This window comes from Erpetoichthys calabaricus, chromosome 3 (assembly GCF_900747795.2).
Source record: "Erpetoichthys calabaricus chromosome 3, fErpCal1.3, whole genome shotgun sequence".
NCBI lineage: Eukaryota > Metazoa > Chordata > Cladistia > Polypteriformes > Polypteridae > Erpetoichthys > Erpetoichthys calabaricus.
Window position 1 is genome coordinate 96,415,518 of NC_041396.2, and position 25,533 is coordinate 96,441,050.

The 25,533-nt window shown below is 35.5% G+C and overlaps 1 protein-coding gene and 1 long non-coding RNA gene across 3 annotated transcripts in view; one reads left to right on the top strand and one right to left on the bottom strand.

Moving 5' to 3' along the window:
- preb (prolactin regulatory element binding) lies at positions 1-25,106 on the bottom strand. 2 transcript variants are annotated; one of them, XM_028797203.2, is made up of 10 exons: positions 25,013-25,106; positions 21,776-21,942; positions 19,355-19,559; positions 16,290-16,522; positions 15,881-15,961; positions 12,833-12,960; positions 12,503-12,676; positions 2,558-2,630; positions 2,264-2,423; positions 1-1,656 (listed from the first exon to the last, which is right to left on the bottom strand). In XM_028797203.2, the coding sequence occupies exons 2-10, from the start codon at positions 21,908-21,910 to the stop codon at positions 1,562-1,564; spliced, it is 1,284 nt and encodes a 427-aa protein (XP_028653036.1). In that variant the 5' UTR covers positions 21,911-21,942; positions 25,013-25,106; the 3' UTR covers positions 1-1,561. The 2 variants fall into 2 exon arrangements, with proteins under 2 accessions (XP_028653036.1, XP_028653037.1); XM_028797204.2 differs by having other exon boundaries at positions 25,004-25,090.
- Positions 1-25,533, top strand: part of LOC127527070 (uncharacterized) — a 251,752-nt gene that overhangs the window by 168,458 nt on the left and 57,761 nt on the right. The window lies entirely within an intron of this gene.

The following is a 25,533-nucleotide window of genomic DNA, read 5'->3' on the forward strand; positions in this document are numbered from 1 at the left end:
CACAGTGAAAAGGAAAGTAATTTTATTAACATCGTAGACACTTTCAAGTTCATTAATTGTATATGCATAGTTGCATAAAAGAAATAACCAACTCTAACAGCTGGCTACTGCTGCCCTATATCAATCCCCTACTAGGAAAGGTCTGAGAATAAGATTCTATGATCTGGCAAATTGTTCAATATAATTATTTTTTAAAGATAAATATCCACAGCTTTATTAACATTTTGCTGAATGTTACAGTGAGGCATGCAAAGGATTATTAAAAAAAAAAAAAAAAAAACTTTTAAAAAGCAATAAAAATATGTCCTGATTAATGTACTTCCTGGATATTTCTGTGAACAAAACAAAGTTAACATGCTCAAGAACACGGATGACTTTAAAAGCATAATTAAACTATGCCTAAAATCTAAAAAAACTATGCTAAATGCTGCATGATGAGTAATTACTTCAAATTATAATAAATCTATTTTCATATATTAATTTTACTGGGCTCGTGCTACTTGAAATAGAAATCCTGCAGAAACTTAAAATCTGGCACAGAAATGAAAAAACTACAATAAAGATGTAATGGTTTTTAAAGAAATGCTATTTATATCCTTCACTTTTATGGAGGTAACATTAATTTGTACAAAACAAACCATGATAATTCTAACTCATAATAAATCATGCTTTTTTAAAAACATATGCCATATCAATTTATTGTACAGTGGCATTTTAATTGTCAGTATCTGTTACTTTAGGAAATTCCTAACTACACCTTTTTCAGTATGTGGAAAGGTGTACAGTAAATACTATTTTTTAAATCTTTGTCAAGCAAAGTATAGTGGCATTGTAAGCTGTATTTGATGCAAAATATAATACAGATAATGTCAAACCAGTTAAAAATGATTATATTACTTTAATAATTTACAATTATACATATATATTTTAAAGTTAACATCTGTTATTTAAAAAGTCATCTTAAAATTTACAAAAGAATGCACAGAACAACCTTACACTCTGCTCTCTGCTGTGGCTAGTATTTTTCGAGTTAAACGTCTGTCTTTCAGATACCAATGACTACTTAATTCATAACTGAACACTTTACATTTCTGTAGGACTGGTTGGTAGCTGCAACTCCTATAATATTTGAGGATTTAAATAGATTAATAAACATTTCCTTTTCACAGATTATTAGTACACAATTCAAAAATATCCAGTATTTGAACCAATCAGTGTGGTGGTGAACTGAATCGGTATTCATATGTACTACAGCACTTTGTTTACATAAATTTTAATATTTGAGTTTTGTGCATTTTCAAGCTATGTTGGTTACAAGAATGTTGAACATTTTGTCTAAACAGTAAATTGTGTTAATATTTCAAAAGTTAAGTCAAGTAGAAGAACATAATCAAAGTTGCACAGTTCTGAACTGTTAGCAGTAATGATTGAGCTTTTCCAGATAAATCACACTACCTTAGCACTATTTATGAAAGATATGATTTCAGTGTCATAAAAGAAAAATATACTGACAAAGTAGAGTAATGGCACCTCCTAACCATTTAATTGTTATATTTTAGTCTTAAATAAACCCCGGAAAGGCATACTGTAGAAAAAGAACTGAAGCAACAATCATAAGGGCACAGATGAGGAGAACAAACCAGACAGGAAATGATCCTGCAAAAAGAAAAGATACAATGTCAATCAGGAGATTTTTTGCATCCCCCCCCCCCACCCCACAGTATAAAGCTTTATTGTTTGCAAATGTCTGAAAGACTGACTGCTTACATTTTAAAAAAAAAGAAAAATAAACTATAATCCAGAAACTTGGGACTATTGTTAAGAATTGTATGTATTGTTGAGAATATCCAACAGTTTTACAAAAGTATAAATATAGTTACGAACAATATAAGAGGCAAAAAAAGATAAAAGGTTGGTGTCTACATTATATAATAAGAATGCGGAAAATGGTTTGAAGGAAAAAAAAAAAGAAGAATTGCTGCACCAATTATTTTACTCAAACTAGGTAGGAAATTAAATTTTAATATCTTTGCATTATACCTGTATAACTGAGCACATTCTACTGTATGTTTAATTAATAGAACTGAAATATTGTACAGGCATTTTCTTTTAAAAAAGCAGAAATGAAGGTGTCCAAATTAGTTTTATGCACATTTTATGTTAATAAAATCTTTCTTGCCAACATATATAAGCAAATGACATATATTTTCTGTTTTGTAACTCTCCAAAATAAATTTATACACAAAAAAAACAAAAAACTTACTTCGGTTTGGGAGAGAATGTAATTTGCAACGACTGTCAACAGCTACACTTAACATCACTGCTTCATTTTCTCCAATAAGCTGCCGACTAGATTTTGTTTCTGGTATAAAAGCCAAGTCTGTGACTACAATTCCATGGGCCTCCTTTACATAGTATAACCTCTATAAATAAAATAGCATGAACAGCTGTGAAATATTTTAATCCCAAAATTCACCTGAATACATTTGAAATAAAGCAATGTGACAAAACTCCAAAAATTAAAAAGATATGAATGTATGAAAATTTCTATAAATACCTGTAATGAAAAGGAAATATAAATTGCTACTGATCCTGTCACAGTTCCCAAACCAAGAAAAGTTCCATAGTCACTGTAAAACAAAAACATATTAAATAGGACTAAACAGTTCAATGCTTTTATTTTTCTGCAGAATGGGACACATATTTTAGCAGTTACAAGCAGATCAAGGAATTGGATTAGAAAATAAAAACAAAAAAGTTGTTTTTTCAGCAGCTACATAAATCTAAGTAATTGGTTTCATGATGTAGGGAGTATGATACTCTTCTGTCACACAAGAAGCCAATTTATCTTATACTGGCAAGACAACGTTGACAATATATATACACATTCCCCTCCACAATTTCTGGCACTTGGTAGAGGAGTTAAAGGCTTGGGGGGAAAAAATAAACACCTTTTGGTGAGTTAGCTTAATGTCGCACTGAAACAATTTAATTGAAGTAAATTTATTCTGAGAAAAAATAATCCATCAGGAAATAATTATTTTTAACAAAACCACATGTGCCACTATTATTGGCACACTAACTGTCTAACTAAAGCATTTCTTCCCATTTATATCTGATTTCAAGCAGTAATCCATGACTTCCTGTTTCACTGGGATGTAAGTATGAGGTGGCACAGAGGCTAAATTCCCTTATTCATTCATCAACATTGAAAAACGGAGAACACATAATTCAAATGAGAGAAAAGTGTGTTGACCTTCCGAAGTCAGGGGTGGCTATAAAAAAAATTACTACTTGCCCGAAAATGACCACATAACCAATTAGGGCAATAATTAAAAAACTTCAAATTTACTTGAACTGTTACTGACTTGCCTGGAAGAGGACCCAAGTTTATTTTACCCCAATGGACAGTAAGCAGGACAGTAAGTGAGTTTATTAAAAAAAAAAAAAAAAAAATCAAAACTAAGAATCACTGTTGGAGAAATACAGAAAAAAGTAATATCATGGGGACACCAAGTCTCCAAAACTTCAATCAAATGCCCACTCCATAAAAACTGATTATATGGAGGGCATGCCAGAAAAGCCTGGAACTTACTAAACACTACCAGAACTTTGTAGCCATGTTCTATGGTCAGACAAAACAAAAATGAACTTTTTAGCTACAAACACTCAAGGTGGGTTTGGAGTAAAAAGAGGGTTGGCTATATAGAACCTGATCCACACTATCAAGTATGGTGGACATTTTGGCTGTTTCTCCTCCAAAGGCCATGGAGACCTTGTTAGGGTACATGGCATCCTGGACTCCATGAAATACAGTACAATGAAATTTTAAATTTAAATCTGGTTGCCTCTGCCATGAAACTAAAACTGGGTCATCGTTCGATCTTACAGCCAAACAATGATCCAAAACATATGTCCAAATCAACACAAAAGGGGTTAAAAAAACAAAATCAAGCTTCTGCCATGGCCATCTAATTCCCTGGACTTAAACCCAATTGAATATCTGTGGAGTTAGAAATTAGGAAAACGCCCAAGAGAGAACCTAGAACCCTGGATGATGTGAAGAGATTCTGTAAAGAGGAATGGTCTTAGATTCCCTGTTCTATATTCTCCAACCTTATTTTTTTTGTTCATAAGAATTTCAAGGGGTGCCAATAATCAGGCATATGTGATTTTGTTGATAGGAGTTGAATGCTTAGCAATTAAAAAAATATTTTAAGATGATTCATTCTCCCTTTGTGGACCAGCATGTTTTTCATAATAATGAAATGGGTTCAAAACATGTGGGAAGTCTGCATGGAAATACAGTAAAAAGGATATTGTCTATAACAACATTAAAAATTGCCTCTAACTGAGATAAGATAGATTTGAATGGAAACTGAAAAAAGCTGGTGTGGCTATAAAGAAAGCACAGAGTGCTGAACTTATAACATCTTGTACAAGAAGTGGACATGACGTAACCAAATTCCAATGGGGAAAATTAGTTTTTAAAATATTTTGTGGGGAAGAACATGTTTTTTAAACTATGGGTCATGACCTTTGAGTCACAGACATGTTTGTAATGGGTTGCCACAAAATTATATAGTAAAATTAGCCACATTTGAATTCTTTCATGAGTGACATACCACACTCTTTTTAGTGTACTATTTAGTGCGGTAATATGAGATCTGAGATGTAGCCTATATACAACGCCATTTTGTTTCCATGGTGTATGATATAATTAATATTTCTCATGACAGCAACCTGTGAAACACTCGAACTAAAATGACTGACAGCAAAGACAAATATAAGAGAAAAGAAAACATTGAAGAAGAAAAAAAACTTTGTGAAGTGCAAGGATGTGACTATATTTTGGGGGGTAAGGAGAAGGTGAGTCAGTATAGTCAGGGCATATAGAGCCATTGCAGTGTTGTACGTTGAAGGCTGTTTTAGCTGTCATGTACTGGTTGATGTTCACTGTTATGGCATATATTAAACCTACAGTAAATCTGTAACAGTGGTGTAAAGAATATTTTGTATTTTGTTTAACATGCCTTAGTGAGGACAAAATTATTTCTTTTAACATTAAAGAAGTTTGGAAAACTTCAATCTACTATATACTGTACACTTCAGTGTTCAGCGTGATGCCAGTCAGCAGTATTAACCATTTCAAGATTGACTGTTCACCAAATTCTTCACTAAGATTTATCCTGTTATCTGCATAAATACATTGAGTGCATACATTTTTTTTTAATTTATTAATTTTATTGTAATCATTCCATACAAATAGATCAATTTATAACAAAAAAAAAAAACTGAAGACACATCAAACCCCACCCCTGAGAAGGAGAGCTTAGCCAAAGGAGAATTGCTTAGGGCTTTTTAAAAAGGCAACAATAAACAAAAGAAAGGAAGAAATATATATAGGTAAATAAAAAATGGAGAAGGGAAGTAAATGCAGTAATAGTTATTTCTCTTATTCTAAACTAATATTGATTAGATCCTGCCAGGTTTTGAAAAAATTCTGTACAGATCCTCTAACTGAGAATTTGATTTTTTCCAATTTCAAATAATATAAAACATCGCTTTCCCACTGACTTATCAGAGGAGAGTTAGGATTCTTCCAGTTTAACAAAATAAGTCTGCGTGCCAGAAGTGTAGTGAATTCAATCACTGTTTGCTTGTCCTTCTCCACTTCAAGTCCGTCTGGAAGAACACCGAACACAGCTGTTAATGGGTTAGGAGGGATTATGACCCCAAGGTTGTCTGAAAGGCACTTAAAAATTTTGGTCCAAAATGATGTTAGTTTGGTGCAGGCCCAAAACATGTGACCCAGTGAGGCAGGAGCTTGGTTGCAGCGTTCGCAGGTTGGATCTTGCCCTGGAAACATTTTGGACAGTTTTAAGCGAGACAGATGAGCTCGATATATAATTTTTAGTTGAATAATTCTATGCTTTGCACATATGGAGCTCGAGTGAATTCTCTGCATTGCTACCTTTCACTCCTTTTTTGATATGTTGATTAACAGATCTTCTTCTGCATACATTTTTAGGAATAATTTAGCTACACGACTCAACCTTTTGTAGTTTATAAACCAGTTACATGAAAACCAGGATATACTGATCAATTTGAGAATTCATTCAGAAGATAAAATAAACTGCATCAATTAAGTATTTAATTTATTCCTCTATTCTGTTGCTTTATTCCATATATGGAGCCATGAATTGATCGAGGTAAGTGATCATTCATACTACTTTATACTTTCAAAAATCATCTTATCCTCATGCTGAACCCATTATAAAGAAAAAGCTATTGATTTCATCTTAAAGGATGCGGTCAGTATTTTTCAAGTTGAAGTTATTTCTTCATAATCACTGTATATATTAATTTCCTACATAAAATTGTGCTTTAGAGTAAAGCATTAAAAATACCTTCTCTGCTCCTGCAGCATACAATGTGGCTGAAGGTTACAAAGGTTAATAAAATAGCCTTAAAACCTAACAAATACACCCACTTTGAAGCAAAAAAGGTTTGGATTTATGAAAATATGCCTTTCATGTTTATAAGGCATCTTTGTGATGACAAAACTATATAATAATTATTTTATCACACATTCTTGTGACTATTTTTCTTGAGGATAGAATAAATTGCCATGCTAAGTGGCAACATCATTAAAAGAAAACAAACAGTTTCATCGCATTTTGCACAAATAATAAATCTGAAGTGAACTGATTACACTACACTTTATTTTTAATGAATGCCTTAGATTTTTGAAAGTGCTAAGCCATCTGCACATTGCAGTTTTCATGGTGTGTTCAGCACATGTACAGTAAAATAAATGAGAAAATCACAGTTTACGATAGAGCATACTGAATTAATATAAACCAACTACTGACTTTTTAACACATGATGAGTCATTCTTACTGAAAATATGTTTGTGTATGTAAACCAATATTCTCGGATACCAATCAATCTATAAATACATGGGAAGAATACAGTGCATCCGGAAAGTATTCACAGCGCATCACTTTTTCCACATTTTGTTATGTTACAGCCTTATTCCAAAATGGATTAAATTAATTTTTTTCCTCAGAATTCTACACACAACACCCCATAATGACAACGTGAAAAAAGTTTACTTGAGATTTTTGCAAATTTATTAAAAATAAAAAAAACTGAGAAATCACATGTACATAAGTATTCACAGCCTTTGCTCAATACTTTGTCCATGCACCTTTGGCAGCAATTACAGCCTCAAGTCATTTTGAATATAATGCCACAAGCTTGGTACACCTATCCTTGGCCAGTTTCGCCCATTCCTCTTTGCAGCACCTCTCAAGCTCCATCAGGTTGGATGGGAAGCGTTGGTGCACAGCCATTTTAAGATCTCTCCAGAGATGTTCAATCGGATTCAAGTCTGGGCTCTGGCTGGGCCACTCAAGGACATTCACAGAGTTGTCCTGAAGCCACTCCTTTGATATCTTGGCTCTGTGTGCTTAGGGTCGTTGTCCTGCTGAAAGATGAACCATCGCCCCAGTCTGAGGTCAAGAGCGCTCTGGAGCAGGTTTTCATCCAGGATGTCTCTGTACATTGCTGCAGTCATCTTTCCCTTTACCCTGACTAGTCTCCCAGTCCCTGCCGCTGAAAAACATCCCCACGGCATGATGCTGCCACCACCATGCTTCACTGTAGGGATGGTATTGGCCTGGTGATGAGCGGTGCCTGGTTTCCTCCAAACATGACGCCTGGCATTCACATCAAAGAGTTCAATCTTTGTCTCATCAGACCAGATAATTTTCTTTCTCATGGTCCGAGAATCCTTCAGGTGCCTTTTGGCAAACTCCAGGCGGGCTGCCATGTGCCTTTTACTAAGGAGTGGCTTCCATCTGGCCACTCTACCATACAGGCCTGATTGGTGGATTGCTGCAGAGCTGGTTGTCCTTCTGGAAGGTTCTCCTCTTTCCACAGAGGACCTCTGGAGGTTTGACAGAGTGACCATCGGGTTCTTGGGCACCTCCCTGACTAAGGCCCTTCTCCCTCGATCGCTCAGTTTAGATGGCCGGCCAGCTCTAGGAAGAGTCCTGGTGGTTTCAAACTTCTTCCACTTACGGATGATGGAGGCCACTGTGCTCATTGGGACCTTCAAAGCAGCAGAAATTTTTCTGTAACCTTCCCCAGATTTGTGCCTCGAGACAATCCTGTCTCAGAGTTCTACAGACAATTCCTTTGACTTCATGCTTGGTTTGAACTCTGACATGAACTGTCAACTGTGGGACCTTATATAGACAGGTGTGTGCCTTTCCAAATCATGTCCAATCAACTGAATTTACCACAGGTGGGCTCCAATTAAGCTGCAGAAACATCTCAAGGATGATCAGGGGAAACAGGATGCACCTGAGCTCAATTTTGAGCTTCATGGTAAAGGCTGTAAATACTTATGTACATGTGCTTTTTCAATTTTTTTATTTTTAATAAATTTGCAAAAATCTCAAGTAAACTTTTTTCATGTTGTCATTATGGGGTGTTGTGTGTAGAATTCTGTGGAAAAAAATGAATTTAATCCATTTTGGAATAAGGCTGTAACATAACAAAATGTGGAAAAAGTGATGCGCTGTGAATACTTTCTGGATGCACTGTATGTAAAACTCATGCAGATCCTGGCTCTATGAGGCAGGAATGTCAGTGCTGCACTACCTGAAGAAGCTAGCATAAATGGAGCTCCGTAGGTGGTGGTGGTGGTACACACACATCTCTTCACGAGCATTATGGATGCGTCTTTCAAATGCTAGAGTCCATTAGTCCTGATGCATAGCCACCGGCAAGGAACCAGGGAAAAGAGTGGCATATGGCTTGCCTCTGACCCCAGCTAAGCTAAATAAGGTGGAGCCAGGCGGTTTGCATGAGCAGACAAAAGGACAAAACAACTGGGAGTTTGGGTTGCCGTATGGTGGAAGTGGCTACTGAAGAAAGCAGAAAGTCCATTTTAGAGCCACCTCACCTGCAGTTGGCATTAAGTGGCTAATCGCATTCCTCCATCTTACAAAGGGTCATTACAATATTCTCTCTCACTGAAGGACACGCATATATTATCAATCCAGTGGCAACAGGATATATCTTTGTAAAATAATGAAATAAGCTTCCATATGTTGAAAGAATGAGCGATCATGTGACTTTTTCCGTTATTACTGCCTAGTCATTTACAGAACAGAGACCGCAGTTAACATCTGGGCACCAACACTCAATAAAGTTAATAAAGGATGTGGCAATGGCTTTCATTGGTGAATCCATGCCCCTGATCCTGAAAGATGCCACTGAGGAACACAAGCGGAAGAGTAAAGTGCACAAACTCCTTTAAAAATGGCTGAATGTCACAACAATGTTTTGCTTTGTGCGTTTTTGTTACTCTTCCTAAAAAAACACTGATACGTTGTTTTGCAATATACACACTTGACAACACGTTGACTTGAAAAATGGACATCTTCAGTAAGTTTTAAGGCTTTTTCATTCACATGTGGACTTGTGTACCCTTTATTTTTTATAATAAATAAATAACACTTCAATTTAGAACACAGTTGTATGTGGCCAATGAATATACACCATGATTGTGAAGAAATAACTTCAACTTGAATAATACTGATCTAAACTTCACACTAAGCAAATTCAATGACAGTGATATGCCTCAGAAATCTTTTCCATTTTCAATGATAATTTTTGTATTATTAATGTTTGCTTTCCATTTTTTTAGTAATATTCATGTGAGAAATATAACTGAATTAAAATAAAAACTTGCACAGATTTTTTACTTACTTAGTTACTTACATAAGAACAGTGAGCAGTATTTAAATTGGGACCCCCGTCAACGATGTCTGCACAAATAACCAATGTGTATTGGTGCCATATTTATTTCTGCTGGTAAATCGGATTATTGAATGTTGCTGGAAAAAATGAATGTGCAGTCTTCTAACACAAAATAGAGGAAGCCTCAACCTTTTAAGTTTTTTTGCTTCAAGCTAATGAATGATGAGGGCACTTTACTAAAAAACTGCTAGCTGACTGAAGGTGTGGTAGAAGTGAGAATTTCTAAAACCAGTAGTAGTAGTTAGTGGAAGGAGATTCCTTTCAAAAAGCCTGTTACGGACAGCACACAGACAGAAGCTGCAATAAACAATGTTCCAGTCCAGTGGAGTAAATTCCTGCCTTTCATTAATGGATTGTTTGGTTGTCAACTGAAGCAAATACAGAGTGACACTTTAGAAAAAGGGCCTCCGAAGGATGTCAAGCTATCATTCCAGTCCAAGAGCCTTTGCCAATAGGGCTGTATTCTTTATTTTTAACTGCTGAGAGCTGTATGACTAGTTAACCATCATTCATTGGAGAATGAATCTTTTGTTGAAAACCATTATTCCCATATCATCCATGAACCCATAATATTTATGGACTATAAAAAATGTATTTTATTTCTTTTGTTGTTCCTGTAAAGTATAATATTGTTGTTAATGTTACTATCATGTGGTGTTGCTATGCATTTGTATACTTAATAATGTTACAATTATTTGCTGTGCATCATTCTGAACATTGAATAATAAACTTATTTCACTTTCCAGACATCCTTGAGAGATTTGTGGAGAAACAATACAATCCTCAGTGTTTTGAAGAATCATCTGTATTACTATTTACTGTAGCCCCTCCACATTTGCAATCTTGATACTCATGGTTTCTGTTATTTGCAAGTTGGCCATGAACAATTAAATGGGAATATTTTTCAAGCTTGCCCAAAGATCACAAAAACTTAAAGACCTGCTTAAGCCAAAAATATACAACACTAAAAATCGTTTGTATCACATAAAATCATATACAGTGGAACCTCGGGTCACAACCGTAATTCGTTCCAAAACTCTGGTTGCAACCCGATTTGGTCGTGATCCGAACTAATTTCCCCCATAGGACTGTATGTAAATACAATTAATCCGTTCCGGACAATATGAGCTGTATGTAAATATATATATATATTTTTTTTTTAAAGATTTTTAAGCACAAAAAACTCAACTTGTTTAAAACAAGTCCACTTGCCTAATCATATGGTATGTCTCTCTGTATCTTAGGGGGACAAAAGTATTACTCATGAATTTTCACATACATGGGGGCCTTCCCCTAACCCTTGCAACAAACGCGAAGGAGTCACCTGTAAAGTACATTGAAGACTGAACAAAATGTAAAGTATATTATTTTAAAGGTTTCGTATAATAAAGTAAAACAAAATACAGAATGAATGGAACCTTGAAGGCTAATCTTTCATAGCTGTCATATCAATCTCCTAGTAACTACTTTTTTACAGGTCAGAATCCCTGTTTACATTAAGCATAAAGAAAGTACATAAGAAAAAGGAAATTCGATGTTTTTAGTCTTCCAATATCCTATAGATTTAAAGTAACAACACAAACAATTTTGCAAACTGGATTATTGGTGCTAAGATATAGAAATATGATCCTGCCACTGAAAAGAAAACACATTTGTTCTTGTTTCTTAATATATATCTTTATAATTTACAATATATATGTGTGCCTGTCCCCAGATGAAGTAACAAGTTGCAGCCACCTGTCTGCCACCTCCTGCAGCAAGTTCTACATCTGAACTACAGTAATCCCTCACTTATCGCGGGAGATAGGTTCCAAGGCCGACCGCGATAACTGAATTTCCGCGAAGTAGGGACACTATATTTATTTAATTATTTAACGTGTATTTGGACGTTTTTAAACCCTCCCTGTATTGTTTACAACCCACCCTTTACTCTATTAATAACAGGGACAACTGCTAAGCAATATGAAATCGGTAGATAAGTTTACACTTACTGTATAGCGAAGTACACGTAGCTATATATGACGTGATGAATATGCTGCGCAGTAAAAATGATGACGATGAAAGTGATGATCCCCTGAATGCAGTATAAAGAGCACGTTAATGTTGAATGAGTGAGATGAGATGAGACTTCCTGGTTAATGCAGCACTGCGTCGCTGAGCCAATCAGCAGCACACAGGAACTTAACTGCGTGCTCTGATTGGGTAGCTTCTCAGCCATCCGCCAATAGCATCTCTTGTATGAAATCAACTGGGCAAACCAACTGAGGAAGCAACTATCAGAAGTAAAAAGACTAATTGTCCGCAGAAACCCGCGAAGAAGCGAAAAATCTGCGTTATATATTTAGATATGCTTACATATAAAATCCGCGAAGTCGTGAATCCGCGAAAAGTGAACCGCGAAGTGGCGAGGGATTACTGTATACACTTTCTTTATCGTTAGCACTATATCAAAAATACAACTGCACGAAGAATGCAACGTTCAAAAACACATACTTTGGCATTTTAGAAGGAATATTAGGTAATATCATCAAAAGCCAGGCAGACTGCTTGAATGTAAGGTTTAAATTTTAAGTTATTAGCCAACAAGCCATTGGGCCTACACAACATTATGCAGCCAGAAGCATTTAAAAAAACAACAATTTGTCACTAGAGTTATGACCATTACCTGATCGCTAAACATGATATGACTTCATTCCCACAGGGCTGTGTAAGAAGCGGTAGAAAGGTTCTGCCATCCCATTTTGTGATGTAACAGGGAGGAGGCTTACGGTCCCTTTTATTTGGGACCTGGATGGTATAGAGACGCAGTGCTTCTTTGTTATCTTCTACTCTCCCAAATCTAAACATATTAGGAAGGAAATGCATTACTTTACTTAATTGGCTTTGTGTCATGTATAATATTTTACACAGCTGAAGAAAATAACTGTGGAACAATATTTAACTTTGTTTTACCTTTTATAGTAATTTATCAAAAGAAAAATGAAATAACATTTACCTGCAAGCCTGGTATCGGTACATTTTATCTGGTATACCAGGAAAGTTTTCATTCCAGTGTAGTCCTGTTACTAGTTGGTCATTCTTCCACACATAGCAGGTAAAGTCTCTCCCAACTGTTACCAACTCCTATAAGATACAATGACAGTAAAAACTGTTAAGTAAACACAGACAAATTGTAAAGTATGTAGCGCTTTCTCCTTTTTATAGCTATAAAGCACAATCTTCATTTGCTTGTTTGTTCATTCTTTATGCATAGCTTTGTTTTGCAAGCCATTGACTTGAAAATCTGGCACTGTCTTGGCACTTCTCACCATAGGTCAGTTTAATAAAAGTAACTTTCAAGGCATGGGTTGGGGTCAGAGTAAGCAGCAAGAAATACTACAGCATGACCTATATCAACACAGAAATAGTACTACGCTGGTTGTGATTGTGATATGCTAATTTGCACACTTGCCTTTTAACCAAGAAATCCAGTTTCAAATCCCATCCATTACATTTAACTTTTTCTTTAATCAGGCATTTCCCTCACTATTTTTCGCGTGGCCCCAAGCAATTCCAGTTGCAGTCATATACAGAGCTTTGGAGTCATGGTAAGAAGCAATTACTGGGTTATGGGAGTCGCAGTCAGTGTAAATGTACTGACTCTGACTGTATGTAAATTATAATGTGTTCAAATTTCTAATTTCATATATACTAATTCACATAAACTGTTTTTCTCATAGCCTTTTGATAAAAATATACCTTCTTTTTAATTTTATAAGTTTTATCTTTTTGCTACTCAATGTCTGTAACTAAATGATATAAAAAACCACAATAGCATTACTAAAGCCTTAAACTCAAACTTCAACAGGTTAGACTGCTAAAAAGTCGCCCAATGATTCATGCTGGCAGATATAAAATGCTTTATCTTGTATGGTGTGTGCTTTCAGTCAACATAGTAAATATAGTAAAGTTCTAAAGTTTGGGATCACCCCGAAATTGTCATGTTTTTCATAGAAACCTGTAACTTTTTCATCTAAATGCCATTAAATTGATTTAAAAATATAGTCAAGTCATTACTAGTGTATATTATGGTCATTATTGCCTGGAAGTCTTGAGAGAAGAGGGCGACCTGGATTTAAATGGTATAGAAAAAGAGGAGGAAGGCTGACACTGACAACAGCATAAGAGGATAATGACATCAGAATCTGTTTGGGAAACAGATGCCTTTCTGGTCCTCAGTAGTGGTCTTTTTTAAATACACGCCAAATACCAGTGTCATCTGGGAAAACACAATTCTGGCATTAGAGGTAGAGTTTCAAAGAAAAAGCCATATGTGAAACTGGCAAATAAAAACAAAAAGTGAAAATGGGAAAAAAAACAGACATTGCACAGAGGATGACTGAAAGTTAGTCTTTTTTAAGTTGCAGATGACACTGGTATTTGACATGTATTTAAGTGCCTTGAGCATGGGAAAGGCGCTATATAAATAAAATGTATTATTATTATTATTTAGTGAAAAAGACAACTGAGGACCTATAAGGTGTTTGTTTATCAAACTACATACTCCAATATCCTTAACTTCTTAAACAGTTGCCTTGTCTGTGCCTCGTCCTTTTTTTATCCTGGTTAGATCCACTTTGGATTCTTCTCTCAAGACAGACACCTTTGCATAAAATCTACAGTTACATAGAATAACATTCACTCTGGAAAGAAGAAGAAGAAAAAAAAAAAACAATAGTCTGATATGTTTCTTAAGAAAGCAGATTCAGTTATTCTTGAACCCAGAACTGAATTTATGAAATGCTTGTACCTTGTAGCACAACTAAACAAGATAACAGGTTTCAGTGGTGCTAATGCAGCTACAAAACGTTTCTCTAATAACCAATTTGCATTAATACATTACTAACTAAACGATAAGCTAAGGGAGTTTACCATTTGGACACTGGTGGAATTGCTGCTGAAATCGGAGCTTTGTACCATATGTGAATAATAAATTAGAAATCAGTCATTTCAAACAGTAATAGTCATTATACACACTAGTAACGCCTTGGCTATATTTTTAAAATCAATTTAATGGTATCTTGATAAAAAATGATCAGTTTCTATCAAAAAAAATGAAAATATCTGGGTGACCGCAAACTTTTAACTGGTACTATAAATTGGCTTTATTTACAAAGAGGAGTTTGAGAGGTACCATAAATTGAGGAATCTGAGTTGGAGTCGGAGTCAAAGATTTTGTGTACCAATTGCACAGCCCTAGCCATATTGTCTCCAGAGTTATTTATTGAAATTTGGAATCCTTTGCACCAGGACAAAAAGGCCAAGATTATATGAAGAGAAGGTTTCCAGGGTGAAGAGTAATGATGTGTAAATGCAGCAAGTTTGAAGGTAATAAAATTCTGTAATATATACTTTGCAATTACATTTTACCTTTCTACTTACTTACCCGGGAAACACTATTTAACTTGGGAAGTTAACCTATTAAACATACTTGTAATCAATATAATTGTAATTAGTTACTATCATCCACTAATAGCTCAAGATTATGAACTTCACTCAAAATGTTGATCTAAGCACACCGAAATATCTACTCAAGCATGTTTCTATATGTAACACTATTAAGTTAATCAAAAATTGAAACAAAGAGACCAGGCGATATTAAATTTTAATTAAATACATAGTTTACTTTCTGATATTTTGTCTGCAAAAAAGAGTATGACCCAGTATCTGAACATATAGAGATTGGTCTGTTATTCATGCTTGTTTCTGAACAACAGAAACTTGACTGATTGCATGTTGGAACAGTGGCTGTGTCAATTCAGTCCTTTCCAATTATTAAAAGGAAAATGCAGGGATAAAAAATATTTAGTAGTACTAATATTTTTACCTTATCTTAAAAAATCCAACAAGCATTTATCCAATACCATGCAGTTTTAAGTATTCAGACTACTGACTCCATGCCCAAAAGAGACCCCTATTTTAGCTTTGTGCATCCTATATTTATGAGGTTATGCATTTTCGCCTCATACGTAACAAGGAAAAGAAAATGTACTGGAAGTCATACCTTTTTGTTTGGGCTGATGTCCAAATCTTCAATTTCACCTTCATGTGCTTTAAAATCTAACTTCTTCGTCATAGTAGGATACTGTATGTAAATTGAGAATACTTTAATGTACCTTTTCCAATTCTAGTAAATTTGAATTCTTTTCATTACACGAATGAAACAACCAGGTCTGCAGAAAACTTGTGCACTGAAAATTGTCAGAAATGAACTGAAATCAATCATCTCCACAAATACATAAGCCATACTGTAGATCTACTGTACATTATACCTCTCCACCCTGGAGAAAAAAAATGAAATAAAAACACTGTAAAAAATCAGATCTAATATCCTTCCAGGAAAAAAAAAAAAAACACACACAACACAACACACACAAAGTACCAAAAGACACCTTGAGAGCTTGTTTACTCACCTCCCAGACACGAATGTGTCCATCAGCGCCACCTGTCACCAGAAGACTGAGATCTGAACTAAAACGTAATGCTTTCTGCAATCCCTCTGTGCTGAAGTCTGTCTGCACCTCCTGTAACTTTTCCACAGCAATCCGAGTTGTGTTGTTCTTTAAAATTTTACCTCCATTGCTCTCTGCAGCACCAGAATGGCTACCTCCAGGCTTCCTCCTTCTAGGTCCCTGGTTATTGGCAGCTTACAGACAAAGGAAAGAAACAGCATAACAGAATTGTTATTCTTACTGTTTTCATCCAGTCTTAAAATGGCTTACATTTTAAACAGGCAAAGGCTGTGAAAAAAAGTAAACTACAGATCTTATTTAGATTCCCTTTATCAAACTACTGGCATCATTCTATATGGAAGAAAAAATGTTATCCATCAATCTTTATTTTACATAGTGCTTTTCACCAAGCATACAATCAGAAGGTGCAAATATACTTTAAATAAGTTTTAAACTGCCGATATAAAGGATCATATAATATTTGTTAATCTACACTGACAGAATTCTTCACTATTAAATGGATGTTAGTCTGCATTATTAAAAAAAAAACTTTTAGCATATTCAAATTAAGAGTATGAAATTACAGTAAAGTAGATTCAGGGTCAGTGCAGTAATTTCAATTAGAAAATACAGTTGCAGATTTGGGATGCTCCAATAATGAATTTTTGGGCCAATGGTAATCACTAATTTCATGTTACTGAACTGTCAGCTTCTGATATAGATTATGAATAGTAAAAACCTTATGTTCTACAGTATATTAAAGTATTAACTCTGGTATTTTTAAAATGAAACCATAGACCACAGGTGTTACCATTTCATTTTTATTGACAAAATCATATTCCGTAGGCTTATTAATTCAATAACCATAAAAATACTAAAATATTTTTTTTAGATAAGTAGAGAAGAAATTCATTTTATAAAAGTGGTTTTCACCATTTGTTTAACAAAAAATATATATACATTCTCATACATTGGTTCAATTAACACTGCTTAAATTTAAATATACATGCACTTATAATTTTTGATAATTTTAATCATTAAATACACTACAGAATTTTTTCTGTTAAAATATACTTTCACTATACCTTATTTTTTACAGTGTAACAGCTAGACATTTCTAATTCTTAAATATGGATTACGGACCATTTTAATTATGCAGTAGCTGTTTCTTACCAAAGCCTCAAATCTATTAAATGTTTGTAAGACATTTTAAAGACATTACAATTCTAATATGCTTAGCAAATTTACAGTAAATTTTTCTTTTAAGTTAGCAAACCTATTGTTTATTAAGCAGCAATTTCATATTCATGTCTTTTCTTTTCCTAATTTAAAATGTGAGCTGCTGTACTAAACACAAGCTCAGTGACTATCTAAACCCAGACAAACAGTGTCTGTTTTATTAAATGACAAAATAAAAAGGTCTGAATTCATTGGAGGTGCTTTCTTGCCATTTGTATAATTGTACATGATGACTCCCGATTCCTATTTTTTTATTTCTCCGCTTTCTTTAATGTAAAGGTTAATATTCTAGTCCTCTCTATGCCTCATTGCTGTAAAGCTTAGGAAAGCAAATGCAGAAATTTTATTTACCGATATCGTGTTTTGAAGGCATAATAATAAGCCAATTTAGGTCAGCAACTGATCAGTTGTATCATCACTATTACATAAATAGCCAATAAAATTGCAAGAGGTGTGAACATTTAAGCATGATACCACTGGCATCAGTGAAATAACAAATAGTAGACTGAGTTTTAATACATACATAAGAGAAGAATGCTTAACCTGGCATGAGTATATATGTAATGGCAGATATTCTTCATTTTAAAAGTACAGCATTAAAATGGGTTGAAAGGAATAAGACAGAAGTTTTTTTGTTTGTTTGTTTGGTTTTTTTTTTTTTTTTTTAAATTAAAACAAAAATGTGTTTAATCGAAGAAAATTATTATTATTATTTATTTATTTTTTTTACAATTTCCCTCTTGCAGAACTTCTCAGTATCTGTTAAACTAAGGGGATACCAATAACTGGTTACACACTTTTAGTGAATTATTTTAAATAGGATTCAGGGTAAGGATGCGCCTAGATCATTCTGAACCACTCACCTTTATGCACCTCAGCCACCCCACTGCAGCTTTATGGCTATGTGCCTAGAGTCACTGTCATACTGAAAATTAAACTTACTTCACAATTTAAACTTTCCTATATTAAACAGTTTGTTTTTTTCAAAGTTTGGACTATATTTTGCCTTCTCTGGAGCCTCTTTCCAGGTTACCAACTGTTTCAGTCCCAGATGAATATGCGACTACCCCATAATGCTTTATCCACCATACTATAAAGAAGGGATCACATTGTTATGATAAGTGCTGTGTGCATATGTTTGTGCATGGACTAAGTGTTGATTTTTTTTTTTTTTTTAAAAGAGAAGACGACTTCTTCTTGGGGGCAGCATGGTGGCGCAGTGGTAACGCTGCTGCCTCACAGTAAGGAGACCTGGGTTCGCTTCCCGGGTCCTCCCTACGTGGAGTTTGCATGTTCTCCCCGTGTTTGCGTGGGTTTCCTCCCACAGTCCAAAGACATGCAGGTTAGGTTCATTGGCGATCCTAAATTGTCCTGTGTGTGTGTGTGTGTGTGTGTGCCCTGCGGTGGGCTGGCACCCTGCCCAGGGTTTGTTCCTGTCTTGCACCCTGTGCTGGCTGGGATTGGCTACAGCAGACCCCCGTGACCCTGTTTGAGGATATAACAGGTTGGACGATGACTGACTGCCTGACTGATGACTTCTTGATATAATTCCCGAACACTGTTTGTCAGTCTTTTTCATACTGTACAATGGCCTCTCTCACAGTTTGATTTCCAGTTCTGGTAGATTTTGCTGTGGTCACAGCAGGTCATACCAAGACAACTAATTGATCTAAAAACCAAGCAACATCACCAGTAATCCAAAGGCACAACCCTTCTTCAGCCATGGTTTAAGGATAATCTGCATATTTTGCTAAGAGGAACTAGTACTTTCCACAGAATTCACTTACCTCCTTTCTTTGCAGGAGCCTCCTTATTTGGTTCTTCTTTACTAGTAACTTCTTTAAATCGTAACAAGCAACAGTTTGCATCCTGTCCTGCTGCAATGACATCAGCCCCAAGTTCCATATTCATTGTGGGATGTGTGTCTGTGTCAAAGGAGTGAGCAAGCGATGCAGTTACTTGTCCCTCTACACATTCAAGACGCAGGAAATGCTAGGGGAGAGAGACATTAAACATTCAGCAGATTGGTAACTATACTGTGTAGCAAAAATAATCAGTACACTCACTGTGATGTATGCTTTAAATGGATATGCAAACACTTGTGATTTTGCTGCATCTACACATACAGTGCCCTCCATAATGCTTTAACATAATGTCAGACGTATAAAATGTGTTGTCATTTCTAAATGGTGTGGCTGAAAATTATGCAAATACAGCTAAATTAAAATCTGTAATGTGCACTTTAATCACATCTGAACTGTTTTAGTTGTAATTTTAAACTCCGGAACAGAGGGGTAAATTCAAGGGAAAATGTGCCGTATATCTATCTTGCATTAATCCAGTCACCAGAAACCATTTTAGCTTTTATTGGGAAAAGTAAGCAATATAGTAGCTAAGGGGCCCCTTTCAAATGTAAGCATTTAGAAACAAACTATAGAAGACCCAGAGCTAAATGCCATGCACAAAACGGTGTATATAACCAAGAACTTAAAGGAGTGGTATCTGGGATAAATACATTGTTTACTGGACATAAGTTTTTAACTAATAAGGTGATTAAATAGAAGCAAAAACACCCTGATGCTTGCTGCTGCCTGTCTATCGCAGTGCTTAACAGATCAAATTTTTCCAAACCAAGGCACATGGTTGACGACGAGTCAAGACCTCAGTAACCTGCCAGAAACTCAGTTCTTCTATGATTCTGTTATACCAGAGACTCTTGCCCTGATGACATGTTGCCATCCTGGGCCTAAGCAATTATTTGTTTGAAGATATTTAGTCGGCTTTAAAAGTCAAGCTAAGTGCTATTTTACTCAAATGTGAAAGTGTTTTGTCCTTCCCCCTTCTGTTTTGGGATATGTGTATGTATAGTATTTTTAGCCATCAATGGCGAAAATTAAAACAAAACTGAGTGCCATTATGAACAATGCTGCACATCCCGTCTCTTGATACACTTAGTATTGTGTACTTTCAGTCAATGAATTATTCATCAGAAGTGTGTCAAGAAACACTACTGGGGCTACTTTATACCAACAGCAATACGTCTGTATAATGTCTCACAGGGACTGTGACAGCCAAGTCAGAACTTTTTCTTTCTTTTTAATTTTCTTGCTTTATAGTCATTCTGGTGTGTGTTCAGTCCAAAGTGTATGTCTGTGTGCACATTTATGTATTTATTTACTTTCTTAATTTATTTATGTATTATTTTAAGGCAGAAGCCAAATTTCTCCTTACAGACAAATAAAGTTCTATCTATCTAAGATTTAAAAAAAAAAACAACTTTTTCAGGGACCATGTGCACCCTGCAAAATGCAGCACCATAAAAAATTTAATTCTGTATTCATATAAAGTTATATTTTTCTAAACAGTAATGAACACTGACATATTTTAGGACATTTATACATTAAATAATAAGAAAAGAATTATAACAAGGGCTTCTTGCTTTGAGTGTGTCATGGTATACTCTTTGGATAACCACATTCTACTCCAAAACACCATTAGTATCACTTGAACACATTCACTAATTGACAGTACTTTACAAACATTCAGTAGCCAGAAACAATAGTGGAATAGAGGAATCCATCATTAGAAAAAAGCAGCACAACACAGGAGAAGGATTTTATCACTTTAAACATCAGATTGACAAGAAGTATGGGTAAAGGACTCTAATGGACTCTAAGCAGTTCATCCCACTTGTGATTTACATTTGTGTGGAGCTGGAATCTATTCCAATTTCATCAAGTGCAAGACAGGAAACAACTCTGACAGAGGCAAGTCCACATAGGGAGGGCATAGTCATGTTCATGCAAAAATGGTACCCATAATAAACTTAAAATATGCAGGTCTTTGGGGATATCAGTGAAAATGTAGAGTATCAAGAGAAAACCCCACAAAGACATGGACAGAATGCATAACCTCTAAACTGACAACCATCAGGTGCAATAACTGAACATGGGAAACTGCATCTAGGAGAAGGCAATGGTAATCACTGTGCCTAAATAAATAAGTATGAGATTATATCTTTCAAAATTATTTCTCAATGCTGGAAAAATGTTTTTCAGTTAAATCTGTTATTTTTCTCAGATTTTTTATCATGCAAATTAAATAAAGACTTCAGGTAAAATAGATAAAAATACATTCATTTTATCCAACTATTTTAGAAATTAGTCAACTGATTTAATTACCAAGGCAGTGCCACTAGTTAGACTTACCACCCCATTCTTGATCCCAGTCTTGACTGCACCACCTCCTCCAGCAGTAATGACTAACCCAGTATCACGATGTACTCGCACAGTGTAAAGGGGAAATGGAGCACGATACAGGTCTGGAGTCTTCTGCCTTCCCATTTTAATTATACTGGTGAAAATAAAGCTGTAGTCTGTGGAAAAATAATGTATTATTATGTTGTGAATGTTCTTCATGAAATCACATTAAAATGCTTCACTGTCTCAAGCAACCTCAGATCACTTTAAAATATTTCATTAATCTTTGCTACTATCTTTAAACTCATGATCAACAACAACCTGAAAATTGGAGTCTCTCATCTAGAGTGCAGTGGAACAATTATTTTATCATTGTCTGCATGTCCTGTAATTCATTCTTATTATACTAAACCTTTGCTCTTACTATACAAAAACTGCTTTTTATTATTAAGACGGTTATTGATTTTCACCGCACCAAACAGCCTCTTTGTCCAGTCGTTATCCAGCGAGTGAATACAGAGGTGATGCTCTCCGACATGTTCTTGGGGGTACACAACAATCACAGGTTGGACTAGTCTCGTAGCACAAAGAAACTATATAAGAAAGGGCAGAGCAGCCTCTTTTTCCTTAAAGGACTGCGTTCCTTTAAATGTAGGAACTGACATCCTTCACGTCTACAACTCTGTGACAGCCACTGCAATATTCTAAGCTATGGTGTGCTAGGCTCGTAACAATACTACAAGAGAGTAACAAGCTAATTAAATGGGCAGGCTCAGTTACAGGACACACTCTGGACCCCCTGGAGGTAGCAGCAAAGGACAGAATGAAAACAAAACTAAGTGCCATTATGAACAATGCTATACATCCTCTCTCTGATACACTAACACTGACGATTTTCAGCCAACAAATTATTCAGCAGAAGAGTGTCAAGAAAAACTCATGGGGTTCCATTATACCAACAGAAATATGCCTGAAAATGCCTTACTGTGACTGCAAATGTTCATTTTTTTTAGTCATTCTGGTTTGTATTCAGACCGTAGCATGATGTGTGATGTGCGCATCTATACTTATGTATCTATCCATTTACATATTTATATATTTAAAGAGCTTCTGTAAAAAGCCAAATCCCCCCCCCACCCCCCCCAGGAACAAATAAATTTTGATCTATCATTCTATCTGTCTGTCTGTCTATCTATCTATCAGTATATACATAATTTGACAGCTCCTCCCACTTCAATCAAATCAAACCAGACTTTTCATGGGAAGCATCTACACTAAGAAGAAACTTAAACAGTTTTCTCCATTACAAAAATGTGCAAATGGCAATGATGATTAGAAAAGCAAGAAGCTAAAGACAAAGACAAGATGGATTTACACAACAATGGAAAATTCTTTCAGTACATTACATTTAAGTCTGTTGCTGGCAGAAAAGGTTGAGAAGATGTTAACCACCATTTTACAAAAAATGAGAAACAGCTAAATGAATAATGCCTCTTTGATTTCATTTTCTACCTGTTTGTATGTACATTATAAGATGTACATATTTTTGAATTTAAACCTGCAGCATATAGCCTCTTCCACATATGATTATTATAAACTGGTCCAGATTTAAAGCTCTGATTGGGATCTACCTGTACAATGTAAAAGTAGCCAATATTTACCAGACTTTGACCTAATTTTTGAGACAGGCAAACGGACATTAGACTAGCATGGATATAGTCCCACATTAAGAACTTATTAAGTAGTGGTATTTAAGAAAATATCCAGCTGTTCATTTGATTAAAAAAAATGACGCACCTTTTCCTAGTACTTTCTCCCAAACCATCATTAGCATTTTCTACCTTTCTGGCCAGACAACAGATACAAATTGTCTTTCAAACTAAGCCACAAAAGCTGGAGCAGTGACAAGCTCAACATCATGAAAATTCTCAACTTTAAAAAGTATAGAAATCATTAATCAAATTCTTCTCCCACCCATTTCTCCTGTTTTTCTCTTCAGCTTTCCTAAATGCATTTTGCCATCAACTATTCCAAGTGTTAATCCCTAGGTGATATTGGCTGAGCGAGGGGCAGAATGATTAGAAAAACTGCAAAGAACTACTAGTCTATCCAGGAGGGGTTCTTACTTTAATTTTATGCGACTGACAGTTCAGCAAATGAATGGATTGCAAACAAACACAGTTACTTAGCTTTTTTCCCTCCCATTTCACATAGTGAAGTTAATCTCCTTTACGTTCTGTAAAAATAATTGCATTATTGCTATCAGTACATTCATTGCTGCTTACCTAAACACTTTACACTCTGTCGTTTTATTTATAGTAAAAGCACAATAAGGCTAATGTACAATAACAACGACGTATGATGTTTGGTTTTAGTTGTTTTAATACTAAAGATGAAATTTATCTGCTCCGCTGCAAAAAAAAAACTCAGAAGGTGTCATAAAACAAATGACATCCAACCATAATTAACAGCTCTAGTTCACACAGCATTCTCGTCTGAAACAAGGAAGATTCTACAAAATTCAGTGTGAAGACTTTTTCCCACCCGAAATTTGCAATCAAATCTTGCAAGGCTTACAAGAGTATTGCATTTTACCACAGCATTCAGTAATTACCAAAGTCCTATCCAGTTTGAGATACAGTGCCATTAAGTAAACAATGCACCACGGTGAACATAACACCGATTTATTTAATTAATTAAAGGCTGATCATATTATAGTAGTGCCTCTTTAATCATGACGTTTTCTCCTCTTGGCCCGATATAGAAAATCATTAATTTCACATCCGGGTGAATGCGTGAAGTTTCGTCTTAATGATTTCGGGATACGCATCAGTCCGCAGCTGATTGCACCAGGGCCACAATGTAACGTTTTCTGACGTGTCATGTTTTGTTACGCTCGCTCCATTGTGACTCGACGCTGATATCGCACTGCAACTGACTAAACATCATTTGTCATATACTAGAGGACGAAAGAATGCACGAAAGATCTCAAATGATACACATTTTCAATGAGCAGTAAATTGTTTGCTCCCCAGCATTTCCGAGCGTGCCAGCCTTCCTGCCAACTCTAAGAGATTGCTATCGTTTCGCATCTATCTTTGTAAAGCTGCTGCTCTCTCTGATCAAAATGCAGTTCTCACATATGTTAATAAACTTTCAAGTAAATGCACTGTCTTTCCCCTGCATATTCTCTCTTTCTCATACTTAAGAGTTTATTTTCGTGTGCCAGCTGCTTACTTAACTTACTTCATCCAGCTCAGTTCCTTCCTCGATTCGCCTGCAACCGGCGAAGCTCATTGCGCGTGCGTGTCAGCGACTTACTAATAATAACGTCACGATACGTGCTTCGTGCTAGTTCACGTGACCCGACCAGACGTCTAATAGCGTTGTACGTGGAAGATGTGTGTTCGTTGGGAGGGATTGCATTTGTTAATTTTTGTTGTACTCATATGTGTGGTTCCTGGGTTGTTAACTATTAATTTATCAAAATTGTTTTTAAGAATCAGCAGTCAGTCCCCAAGCTCCCCTATGAGAAGATAATCGCGATATGTTAATATCGGATCCAAAAGTGTCGGGAAAATGTCACATTTTTCTACGTTTATCGCATTCTGTTTAGTTAAAGTTTATTTTTTACTGGAGCGCCTCTTAGGAGTGGTACAGTAACTGAACTTTGCATAAGACAGTGCCAATTTTTAACCTGCTTTGAAACATTTCCCATAATAAACAGGTGCAAGATAGTGACATCCCTGAATGAGATTCTCCCAGTC

Coding starts and splice junctions, on each gene's coding strand:
- preb (XM_028797203.2), bottom strand. CDS start 21,910: ATGGGAAGGCAGAAGACTCCAGACCTGTATCGTGCTCCATTTCCCCTT. Junction 19,560..21,775: donor CTGGGATCAAGAATGGGGTG/GTAAGTCTAACT, acceptor TCTCTCCCCTAG/CATTTCCTGCGTCTTGAATG. Junction 16,523..19,354: donor GGCTCCTGCAAAGAAAGGAG/GTAAGTGAATTC, acceptor TTTGTCTGTAAG/CTGCCAATAACCAGGGACCT.